We start from the raw sequence: 11,302 nt of genomic DNA, 5'->3' as shown, positions 1-11,302 counted from the left end.
CATAGCCTGACTGAAGCTGATTTTGTTCCTTTCCTATTCTTGGCTTACACAATGATCATAGTTCTTGTTTCAGGGTCTTTAAAATGCTTTGTTCTTTTTGTTTCAGTGGTACGTATGTGATACTCAGAACTTAAGCGAAGCTCTAAGGCCGATGTTTGTTCAGAGTTACCTAGACGACGGGACCCAGACGTTTCTTGACAGGAGTATTGAGAAATCCGGCTGGCTCTCTATCCAGTTGTATCATTCCTTCATGTCTTCTGTCTTCAGCATGTTTATGTCCAGAACCTCCATCAATGGGTAAGTTGTACCTTCTTTAAACGCCTCCCACCATACTCAAGCCTAAAGTACAATTGTAAATGCAGGGGTGTGGACATTTTTGAAAAAACTACTTGTCCAAGGACTAAAGCGGGGGCCCAATCTACTTGTCCTGATACAAAAAAAAATTTTTTAACCAAAACCGTATTTAGCAGTGCTAAGAAGCATTCTCATTGGTCAGTACCGTCAGGTGACCGCGTTGACCAACGAGTGCTTGCAATTTGCGAACAAACTTCAGAATACGTGGAACAGGTACAGATAGTACACCCGTACCGGTGGACGGGAAGGACCGTTCACTGAAAAAAAGGGAGATGTACCTATTTTCACGACATGCACCGCGCATTGTTTTCAACCGTGATCGTGTGTGATCGCCCGGGCGGTATTGCAGCAGGAAAACACGCAATCTGCCTGGCACGACTGGGGTGCCATTAGAAAATAATGGCACTGACAGCACGATCGGCGGTGGTGTGCGATTCCGTGACCACCCAGCCATCCGCTTGGTTTCGTGCATGATGACAGGGCAGTCACGGATCCCACACCACTGCTGATCGCGCTGGCAGTGCCATTATTTTCTAATGGCACCCCAGTCGTGGCAGGCAGATTGCGCATTTTCCTGCTGCAATACCGCCCTGCCCGTGCGGTTGCACACGATCACAGTTGAAAACTATTTGTTTTATTATTTTTACTTTATCGTCTTTTTATTTTTAACATTTTTATTTAGTTACATTTTTTATTATTTTTTAAACAATCCCCTGTGTGATTAGCTTTTGGGGGTGACAGGTTCTCTTTATTGACCCTGTCACGCACGTTCCTGTCACTAGAACTCCTGTGACAGGAACGAGCAGCGGCCGCCAGGGACAGAGGCTGAGGGAGGTGACGGAGCCTGTCACTGCTCCATCACTACTCCACGCCCCCCGCTCTGTCCCTGCTCTCAGCGCTCTACGCTGCGTCCCCACCCAGAGTATGGACTAATGTCTTTATTCAACCTCAAATACTATGTAACTATGTATGTAGCTCCACGTCCGTCCACGGCCCCCGCTCTCGGGGCTCCAGGCCCCCTGCTCGCAGCACCGCTCTCTGCGCTCATTTAAGAGAAGAAAACCAGCACTGCTACTTGTCCGTAGAAGGGCTAAAACAGTGAAAAAACCACTTGCCCGGCGCCCCGGAACTACATGTCCCGGGCGTCGGGCGATATATACGAATTTCACACCCCTGAAATGTATGATATACTGTGTATTATAGCGGATCTATAGCCAACATTTTTCTTTGCTTTTGTATAGCGTACGGAACACATAGAGCCCTGGTTTTGTTGCAACCCCTAGGAAAATGCATGCTCTCTATTTGTCATGTGACCATTGTCACCAAGACAGTAAGCAATGGGGAACCAGAATTTTACAGTTGCGAAAACAGGAGGTGTGGGGAAATCTTCCAGTGTTGACATCTGTTCTGTTGGCTACTGTCATTCATTTTAGAATAGTTTTCCCTCTCACTTCCTGTTCTATATCTGAGACAGGAAGTGAAGGGAAAGTGAAGGACTTGAGGTAAAGACAGGTTAACCTGTCCCTACTCTTTTTCAAACTTAAAAAATAAGGTTTTGCCTATAGATTCACTGTAGGTTGAACTTTGCGGTGAATTCTGGTGAGATGTCCTTTAACGCAGCAGTGTAATGCTTACAGGAAATATGTTTGTGGTTCAGGGTGGGCAGGAACACCTCAGCATCCTATGCAGTTCCCTTTTTTTTGTTTTTTTGTTTTTTTGTTTGGCTAAATATACTCCAAAAACATGAAGCTCTGCCTAGATGGAACATAAAAAAGTTCTATCACAGTTCATTTATTGTTTGCTGCTGCTGGTCACAGGGTAACAAGACATCAATAATGCTGCCCATTGTGCTGCGTTTAAATGCAGCATATTTTATTTTTACAAAGTGCACACCAACTCAACCAATTGGTGCGAATGGAGTCTATTGTAAACAATGGATTGTGACTTGTTGCTGGGCCTGCATTGAGCAATTGAGCCTAACACACGTGGTGTGATTGGGCCCTCCAGTGTGCTAGTCTATGGACTGAACATAGAATGTAGTGAAGGGAAAGGAGACACCAACGTTTCTTATAAGTCTTGTAGACTGTATTGCTGAGATCTCCAAGCTTGAGTTCCTGAGTTTGCATACCTGCTGTAGCCACTATGGGAGAGTCTCTCTCTTCCTGTTGGCAAAGGGGCCATCGAAAATCTCGGGTGGGACCATACAAAATCTCAGTTGGGATAGGAGTGGGTAACTCTCGCAGGAAGATCTCTCCGTGTGGAGTATCTCAAGACATAAAAGGCCAGAGGTTTAATTCACTTACCAGGCTTCACCTGCACATACAATTTTGCTTACCCTTTTAAGAATATTAGGCTTGAGATGATTTTTGGATGGAGTAGTGAGGTATTTAAAGGAGAACTATGGGGTTAAGGCTTTTCCCCATAGTTCTCCTTAGGGTAACGGGAGGACACAAACTAGCATCCTCCCGTCACCCTAAGCTACAGCTTGCAGTATACTGAGACGCCACAGTACACCGCAAGTTACTGCTCGCGGTATACTGAGACACCGCAGCTGAAGCGGATCCCGACAATTATGTCTGGATCCGCCCAGCTGCGTGAGTGACAGCTGGCTCTGCCTATCTAGAGGCAGAGCCAGCTGAATCCAGCCCCTCCCCTGTCACGGCAGAGAGCCATGACAGGATCGAGAAGTGAGCGAACGCCAGTATCTGTTCGCTCACTTCTCGATCTACTGAGCCGACCTGTGACAGTCATTGTCACAGGTCGGCTAGAACTATGAGGTGAGTGAAAAGCACTCACCTCATAGTTCTCCTTTTAAACCTCTGGTGACCTTTGTGACCTGGAATGAAAATGAGAGGTACATTTAAAATTTTAGTTTGTCAGCAAAACATGGCTAGAGGGAAAAATCTTTCGAAGGGGATATTTTGTTCTGGTAAAACTGTCTAATACTGGGGCGTTCTGCTCTAGTAAAACTGTCTGAGGGTAGGTGCCTACCTAACTGAAGAGATTTCCTCTCACTTCCTGTTGTGTCTACAGGGCAGAAAGTGAAGGGAAATCTCTTAAATGGGCAGCAAATTCCATAATCTATCCAAAATAAAAGTACACATACAGTAAAGTAAACCTGTGCTCAGGCTATTGGCATTTAAGTATTTTTACAGCATATGGTAACTAACAGTAAATGACATTTAAAGTAGAACTGTGTGTTTGCTGCTCTTGCCATAATGTGCAAATGTGCACAGGATACTTGCACATTATGGTAGACTTAACTCGCCTGCCACCGCCATCTTGTCTCCCGGTCTCCTTCTTTGTTTCTGTTGATCCTTTTCTTCCATTGGGCGGCCATTTATGATGCATTTCATATGGGAGGAGTTGTATTTTCTTTTTTTTTAAATTCTTTATTTTAAAGTTTTCAGATACATAGAACATGGTTATAAAACATACATTACAGTATGTAGACTATCAATAAAAGCAGAAATAATCAAACATTGGCGAGATTTTCTTTTCGTTTGTAGGGTAGCTTGTATTTGTCGGAGGGGTCTGAGGAAACATTTTGTGCAACTTGGTAGGGACATAATACCACCTGGTAAGTATTTTGAATCCTGTTTCTTGTATTGAGCTAGCTATCGAGGCCTTGTGTGCAAAGTGAAGCATGTAGTCCTTTTGATCTTGGGTGAATGTAGTGGCCAAATCCCTCTCCCATCTTGCTATAAAACTAGGCTCAGGGTGGTCCGTCAGCATTGTCGCCAGGGCGTAGGCCTTGGACAGACCATGGGCTACATAGCTGCCTTCCAAGCATATGTCCTCAAACGGTGTCAATTCTGTGCGTGGAGGCGCAGAGGCGTTAAGTTTAGTGAGGAAGCTACGTAGCTGTAGGGCTTGCCAGCATAGCAGTGGGGGTGTTACTAGGTGACTAAACCCCCACTAAGTGAATCTAGGCTGAGGAAGTCTTGCAGAGGTCGGAAATGTCCGATCTTAAAGCGATTTGATTCCACCAGGCGTCTGAAAGAGTTGTCTTCTAGGCTAGGGGCAAAGTCAGGATCACCCACGACCAGGTACATTATAGAGGAGGCACTGTCAGGGAGTGCTGCGGGAGCCATCTTAAGCACGCGTATCGTGACACCCGTCAGCGGGTGTTGAAGTATGTCCCTAGGAAGGGGTGATGTAGTCCATAGCAGTCCCGCCATTGGCAAGGGGGAGGCTGACTGCTCAATATGTAACCAGCGTTTATCTGAAGACACGTTGCACCATTCAAAAACTCTTGCCATGTGCACAGCCAAATGATAGCGAATGGGATCCGGGAAGCCGATCCCCCCCCCTCTAGACTTGGGCAGCGCCATTAAGGATTTGTTTAATCTGTGGGCACCATTCGCCCATAGAAAGGAGGCAAACTCTCTCCGCACTAATTTCACAAATGTCATTGGGATGTGCACTGGCAGGGTCTGGAATATGTAGAGTAGTTCGACTCTAGGTCCTCTGCTTCCTCTGGGGTCAGGCGGGGCAGCTTCGTCTGTTAAGTTTGAGTTTTGGTGAGGCGACTAGTTGCTGTGTGGTAGCTGCAGTCAGTTAGCTGTATTGGGTATACTCGGGAGCAGAGCTCAGTACTCGCGCGTCTCTACGGCTCCATTGCTAGGCCATGCCCCCGGAGTTGTATTTTCTAGAAGTGCACTGAAACAGAATTGTCAAACCGAAAATAAAAAACATTTGTCAGGCCGAAACTGAAAATACATTTTTTTTCTAACCTTTTTAAAATAATTTTTAAAATATTTCATAGAAATGTTTGTACTTTACCTTCGATGGGTTCTGGGGGAATTTTAGGGGTCTAAACAAATACCTGATATTTCCCCTTAAAAATAGAAAAAGAGATTGAGGACACAGTGTCATCAATCTCTTTTTCTGCAGCCCCTGTTATAAATGAACAGGAAGCCTCTATACTTAGTGTTCCTTTCCATTCATAACATTTCCATATGCTTACCATGTCCACAATCATGAATGAACAGGAAGTGATTTAGAGCAATTCCTTTTAATTCATAATTAGGGCACAGTAAACATAAGGTCATCAATTATTTACAAACACTCAGAGATCACTGATAGCTGAGCACTTGTACTTCGCTCTCCATCCTGACCCGCTGTCACAGGAGACTGAGCGGGCGCTGGCGAAGGAGAGCTTGGTCTCCTGTGACAGTTGTCTCCTCCCCGCACCGCTCTCCATCCTGATCTGCCTGTCACAGGAGGCCGAGGGTGGGCGGGGAGAAGAGTTCAGCCTCCTCTGACAGTGCTGGCAGGGCTCTCCTCCCTGCCCTGCTCGACCTCCTGACAGTTTCTCTCCTTCCCACTTCACTCTACTCTGTGTCAGAGGGGACACCGAGCAGCGCCCAACGGAAAGGAGAGAAACTAGACATGCACCGCAATTTCGCCCAAAGAAATTGTATATTCTACATTTTACCCAAAGTACCATTTTTGGGTGATATGTTTCGGCGGCCGAAATTTCAGTGCATCACTAGTATTGTCCCAACATCTGGCTTCAATCTCAAATGCTTGGAATATACACCAAAGTGCACATTCTCCACAGACCGTAAAACAAAATTTGCTAAGGGCGGAGGTTTTTTTCTTTGGCAAAAGAGACATGCAAAGTGCAAAAGTCACCACCTCCTAGCAGTCCTCGCTGTAAAAAACAACCCTCACTGTTTAGCAGTTATCCCTCAAAATTTACAACAGAGGCACCCCAATCCTCCTTTCAGCAGCTCCCTTCACCCAGAGCTCAAAGAGTTGGAGGGCTGCTAAGTTACTGGTGGGAGGGCGAGCAGTGACTGCTGAGTTGCTGAAAGAGCATGTTTGTGTCATTGGGGAGTTTTCGCTTCAATTCCTGTCCAATAGATACAACCGAAAGTTGAGGGAAATCGAGCAGGTTCCACCAGAACCACTTTCCCTATTGGAAGATTTCCAATCTATTCCTGTTCTGAAAACAAACCAAAATTTGGGATTTTCCTTCAGTTTCAGTGATAAGTCACGGGACAAATAGAGGGTGAATCTTCCCAATTGCACCTGAATGACTTTTGACTATTGCTTCTGCTGCATACTTTTTTTTATTTTTTATAATTCTTTATTTTAGACACAAGTAGCAGAAGTATATTATCCATAAAGCTTGGGCAGTAACGAGTGAAGTCATGTTATAAAAAACATTGGCAAAAACCGCCATTGAATGAACACTATAAAACATTCACTGTATGTATTGAAACAGGCGTGTGAAAAGGTAGTGTTAACAACTGCTGCTAAACATGTGTTGTTTTTTTTTGTTTTTGTTTTTTGTTTTTTTTTTATTAATCTGTCCTTGGTGTCCCAAAAATGCAGGCATTAGCAGTCAAACAATGCTATGGGAAACAAATAAGTATTTCTAGAAAAGTAGAAAAGTTAAGAAGAGAGAGTGGAATAAGAGGAAAAAAAGGGGGGGTTGGGGGGTAGGCCATCCATCCATTAGGAGGTATGGAACAGTGCTCAGCTCAGGCAATTTGTGAAGCCGAGAGACATAATCAAGGCATCAGAGGAGCCTCTGAGGAGAGGAGGTATTCGTGCCAATAGAACCATCTTTTATTGAATTTCGTTTCCTGGTGGTGTAGGGAGGCTGTCACCATCTCCGTTTCCCGGACTTTCGAGATCCACATGGCCATGGTTGGAGCAGTGGTTGACTTCCAATGCAGGGGGATGCACATTTTAGCTGCATTGAGCAGGTGTATCAGCAGAGATAGTCTATACCTGTTCCGTGAGAGGCCAGACAAATTGAGGGGGACAGCAGCCGGGTCATTCTTGAGATCGATCCTAGTCAGCTTCACACATATAGCCTGTATACCAGCCCAAAAATGTATCAGGGCTGCTGCATACTTTTAAAGCTTTTGTTTATGGCTAATTAGGTTTCACCCTAAAGTTTTTCTTTTATTTCCACGCTATTCCTGTTGTGGCCTGACTTTCTCTTTTCTCTTCCCCCATTAGGTTGCTGGGTCGGGGGTCCATGTTTGTCTTTTCAACAGAACAATTCCAGAGACTTCTCAGAGTTAGCCCAGACTGGAAATCCCAGAGGCTGCTAGATTTGGGAGCAGGAGACGGTGAAGTGACAAAAGTTATGAGCCCGCACTTTGAGGAGACCTATGTGACCGAGATGTCCCAGACTATGATATGGCAACTTCAGAAGAAAAAGTACAGGTATGGGTTGTGTTTCCAAGTACTGTGCGTGTCTACAAAGTTGTGTCTAATTCTTCCTATAATGTACTCATCATTTTGTATAAAAAATCATTGTTTTTCCCTCTGTTTACACTTGTTACCGTCTTAAATAAAGACCTGGATGTGTGGTTAAGAGCACTTATTACCAAATGGTCATTTCACTTGATGGTTCGTTTAGGTTTTTTATTTGAATGGAAATATCAGATGCAGACCACGCGTGCAGTCCTCACTGCGAGCATGTCACGAGTGTCAACTCGGCACTCATCCAGCCCTTAGGCCCCATTCACACCTGACCGTTTTGTAGCGCGTCCTACGCTCGATGAACGCTCTACAAAACTGTCAAAAAAATAAATAGCATTGTAGTCAATGGTATCGTTCCCACCTGTCCGTATTTCCGCCCGTCCCGAACGCACTACAAAACGGCCCATGCATGAAAAGGTCCCGGAGCGTTTTTTGCTGCGTATTGGTCCGTTTTGTAAGGCGTTTTCCATTTGTATACTGCCAAGTAGCCTTTGGAATCGCGCGACGGTCGCGCGACTTTTTTACCGCAAATCGCGGTAAAAAACCGCGTGACGGTCGCGCGACAGACGCGCATATTACAATACGCATAGGTGTGAATGGGGCCTTATTCCAGCCCCAGCTTTTTCTGAACTCGTTACTTATTGTTGCTCAAGCCCTGAGGTAGGGGGAGTCTATATCCCCCAAAACATGTAACCAGCCTAAACAAACCTTCAAGTGAGATGACCATTTTTTAACCCTTTCATGACGGGAGACGTACACTGTACATCCCACCACGAACACCATGTAAACTGTACGTGACCAGTTATTTGCGGCTCTACAATGCTGCTAACCGGTTACCATTCATTAATGGATGCCTCTATACTGTATAGAGGCATCCATTCATGAAACTGTTAAGTTATTTCAGACACCCAATTCCTTCCAGGAATCGCAGCGTTTGTAGCTCTTGCTGTCACTCATTCAAATAAAAAACCTAAACGAACCATCAAGTGAAATTGTTTTTAAAACAGTGAATCGGACCTCAACTGCAGGTGAATCTTCCAAGGGCTTGTGTTTTAAATTACAGTGATTGACCACCAGTGAATGTTTGGTGACAGTGACATTCACTACTTTATAAATAGCCCCCATTATGTCTCCCTGAGAAAACTCTTTTCTATCCTTTTCCAGTAAAAATAATGGATTAGACCTAGTCCAAATAAAACGGAGCTCATTTTTGTTTACTTCTGGTGCAAAAAATGAAAAAAGGGCCTCAGTCATGAAGGGGTTAAAAACAGAAAAATCCATTAAAAACAAAGGTCACACTTACACATTATGCTGATCATTCTGTAGTCCACGATAAGAACTGCGAGGGCTAATTCGACTCCTTGAGATAACACAGGAAGTGTGCAGAGCCCTGAATTTCTGACATGATCAACAGTTCTTTTCTTTTTTTGCACTGTATAAACTGATATAACAAACACTTTCGATGGTATATTTGGCAGACCAAAAGGAAGCAAATAAGTTCATTTGTTAGGGTTTACATACAATTTAAGAGAGCTCTAGCTGGACGCTGCAGCCCAGGGTCTCGCCCATAGCATGAATAGAGAATTGCAGTTATGTGGTAGAAAAAACAAACAAAAATAAATGTATAAAAATATTGCATTGGGTTTATGGCCTGAATGTTTATATTGATGTGGCTTCACATACAGTACATCTGAATGTTTTCTGTTTTGAAAAGCGTGGAGAGTGATTAAAACCTCTGTCAGGGAGATTTCCCTTTGCTTCATATCCCAGAGTCACAAACATATCAGCTGTTTGTTTTGCTGTTTTGGTTTACTTTAAAGAATATCAGCGTTTGAGATAATTATCTGTTGAGCTTAACAGGGCTCCTTAGCAGATTTACCCGACCACCCGCCCCCGACCATCCTGCCCCGACCATCCTGCCCCCTTACAATTATACATAGTAACAAATTGCCCTCTTGATACTTACTGATCCTGAAAAAAGGTGCAGTCTTCGTGAAGGGGGTTAGGGAACTGATGCTTGAGTAGAGCTGTCCTCTTCAGTTGACCTCATATAACTACTGCCCAGGCATTCAATCATGTGACATGCCAACAAGGAAATCTAGGGTAGTATTTTGTTCAGAACAGGAGAAGTATTACACGTTATGTAAAACTTTATCATGTCTGCAGTTTTGTTAATGCAGTGATGTTAGAAACATGTATGCTCTTTCTTTTGGTAGAGTGCTAAATATTGATGAATGGCAGAGGACAGGATTGCAGTATGACGTCATTAGCTGTTTAAACCTCCTTGACCGATGCCACCAGCCTGTCACCTTATTGAAGGAAATGAGAAGTGTCCTTGAGCCAACCCGAGGCCGTGTTATACTTGCCCTAGTCCTGCCTTTCCACCCTTATGTAGAAAATGGTAAGTGTGTGTTTGTTACTTACATTCATAGATTGTGCACACATTCTTTATATAGAGAACATTGATCTTAAGGCCCATTTCTAGTTTCAAGACAAGCGGATTCTGCCTGTGTTTCAGTTTCTTGCTGCACTCACTGGCAAGTCTTAGCTAGCATTGTGACAACCACAAACTCTGTTTATCAAGTCAGTGCTTCTGATATGCACTGCAAGGCTAGCTGCAGATTACAGCAGGGGAGCTGCTCTCTGGATGTAATATGCAGGGTTTGGCTGTCAGACAGTCCCACTTTGTGTATCAGGAGCAATGACAGCTTTTCCATTAGGACCTGTGGAGAAAAGCCACACAAGTACCATATGGCCCTGCTGGCTTCAGAATAGGTTTGAAGCACTTTCCATTGTTAAGGTGCACTGGTCGAATTGCGGCGAGTTTTTAATGTTGCGGCTGAAATTTGCACAGTGTGTGGGGCTGTCGGCTCCCTTTCAGTCGGCATTCCTCTATCGGCTGATCAAAGGAGCCTGCTGGAAAATTTTCGAGTGATCAGAGCTGGCAGCCAATGAGCTGCCCGCTCTGATCGGGTATTCCGGCACCTGTCGGAACCTGTCAGAATACAATGTAAACAGCGGGATTCCTCGATTGTTTGTGTTGATGGAGGAATCGGGTAAAAAATATTGATAGGTGTATGGCCAGCCTAAGCCACAGCTCCCAAATTGGGTTGCCTGTTAATCTAAGGCAAGTAAAAAGGGGGTATAGTTATAATAGGTAGGGACAGCTGGGATTAACACTTATCCTTTGACTCTAATTATTTTCTATTAAAACCTTCCTTCACAGCTTCCCCTAGCTATTTTTTCTTCTTCTTTCTGTAAAAAAAATAAGCTCACTTTTAGACAAAGATCCAAGGGCCACTGCTCTGCTGTTTGTTGACATCCAGCATTGCAAGTCTCCCACTCCTGGCCTCGTTCATCTCCTATGTGGGATGGCCCCACATAGAAGTCTGTGGGGCTGTAATGTGCAGGAGTGGCCAACAGAGGGAGCCTTGCCCGTTGGATCTTAAGTACAAATCTACGAGGGGGTGTTAGTGGGATCATTCAAGTCAGGGTTGGGGGGCAAAAAAGATGAGTGCATTTATCTTTTAATGTTTGTAAACTTTTTTTTTTTTTTCTTCACTCTGGTTTGTTGTTTTTGTGTTGCTGCATTAAAAAAATACACAAAAAAGCAACAACTACTGTGGAATAAATGTTACTAAATTTAAATCACTATTATTCTGAGACTAGACCATACTCCAACTATTTATTGGCAGGAACCATAGCGGTGGGTCGCTCT

General features: G+C 44.2%; 1 protein-coding gene across 2 annotated transcripts in view; it reads left to right on the top strand.

The window, feature by feature from the left end:
* Positions 1 to 11,302, top strand: part of METTL9 (methyltransferase like 9) — a 42,358-nt gene that overhangs the window by 8,832 nt on the left and 22,224 nt on the right. For both annotated transcript variants that reach the window (XM_018567496.1, XM_018567578.1), the window contains exons 2-4: positions 107 to 297; positions 7,336 to 7,545; positions 9,801 to 9,985. In XM_018567496.1, coding sequence (XP_018422998.1) covers positions 107 to 297; positions 7,336 to 7,545; positions 9,801 to 9,985 — 586 coding nt within the window. The remainder of the gene's footprint in view (positions 1 to 106; positions 298 to 7,335; positions 7,546 to 9,800; positions 9,986 to 11,302) is intronic.

The sequence above is a fragment of the Nanorana parkeri genome, unplaced genomic scaffold (genome assembly GCF_000935625.1).
Source record: "Nanorana parkeri isolate BGI_ZX_2015 unplaced genomic scaffold, ASM93562v1 scaffold3, whole genome shotgun sequence".
Taxonomy (NCBI): Eukaryota; Metazoa; Chordata; class Amphibia; order Anura; family Dicroglossidae; genus Nanorana; species Nanorana parkeri.
Note: the sequence above shows the minus strand (reverse complement) of the source record. Positions and strands in the feature narration are given on the sequence as shown.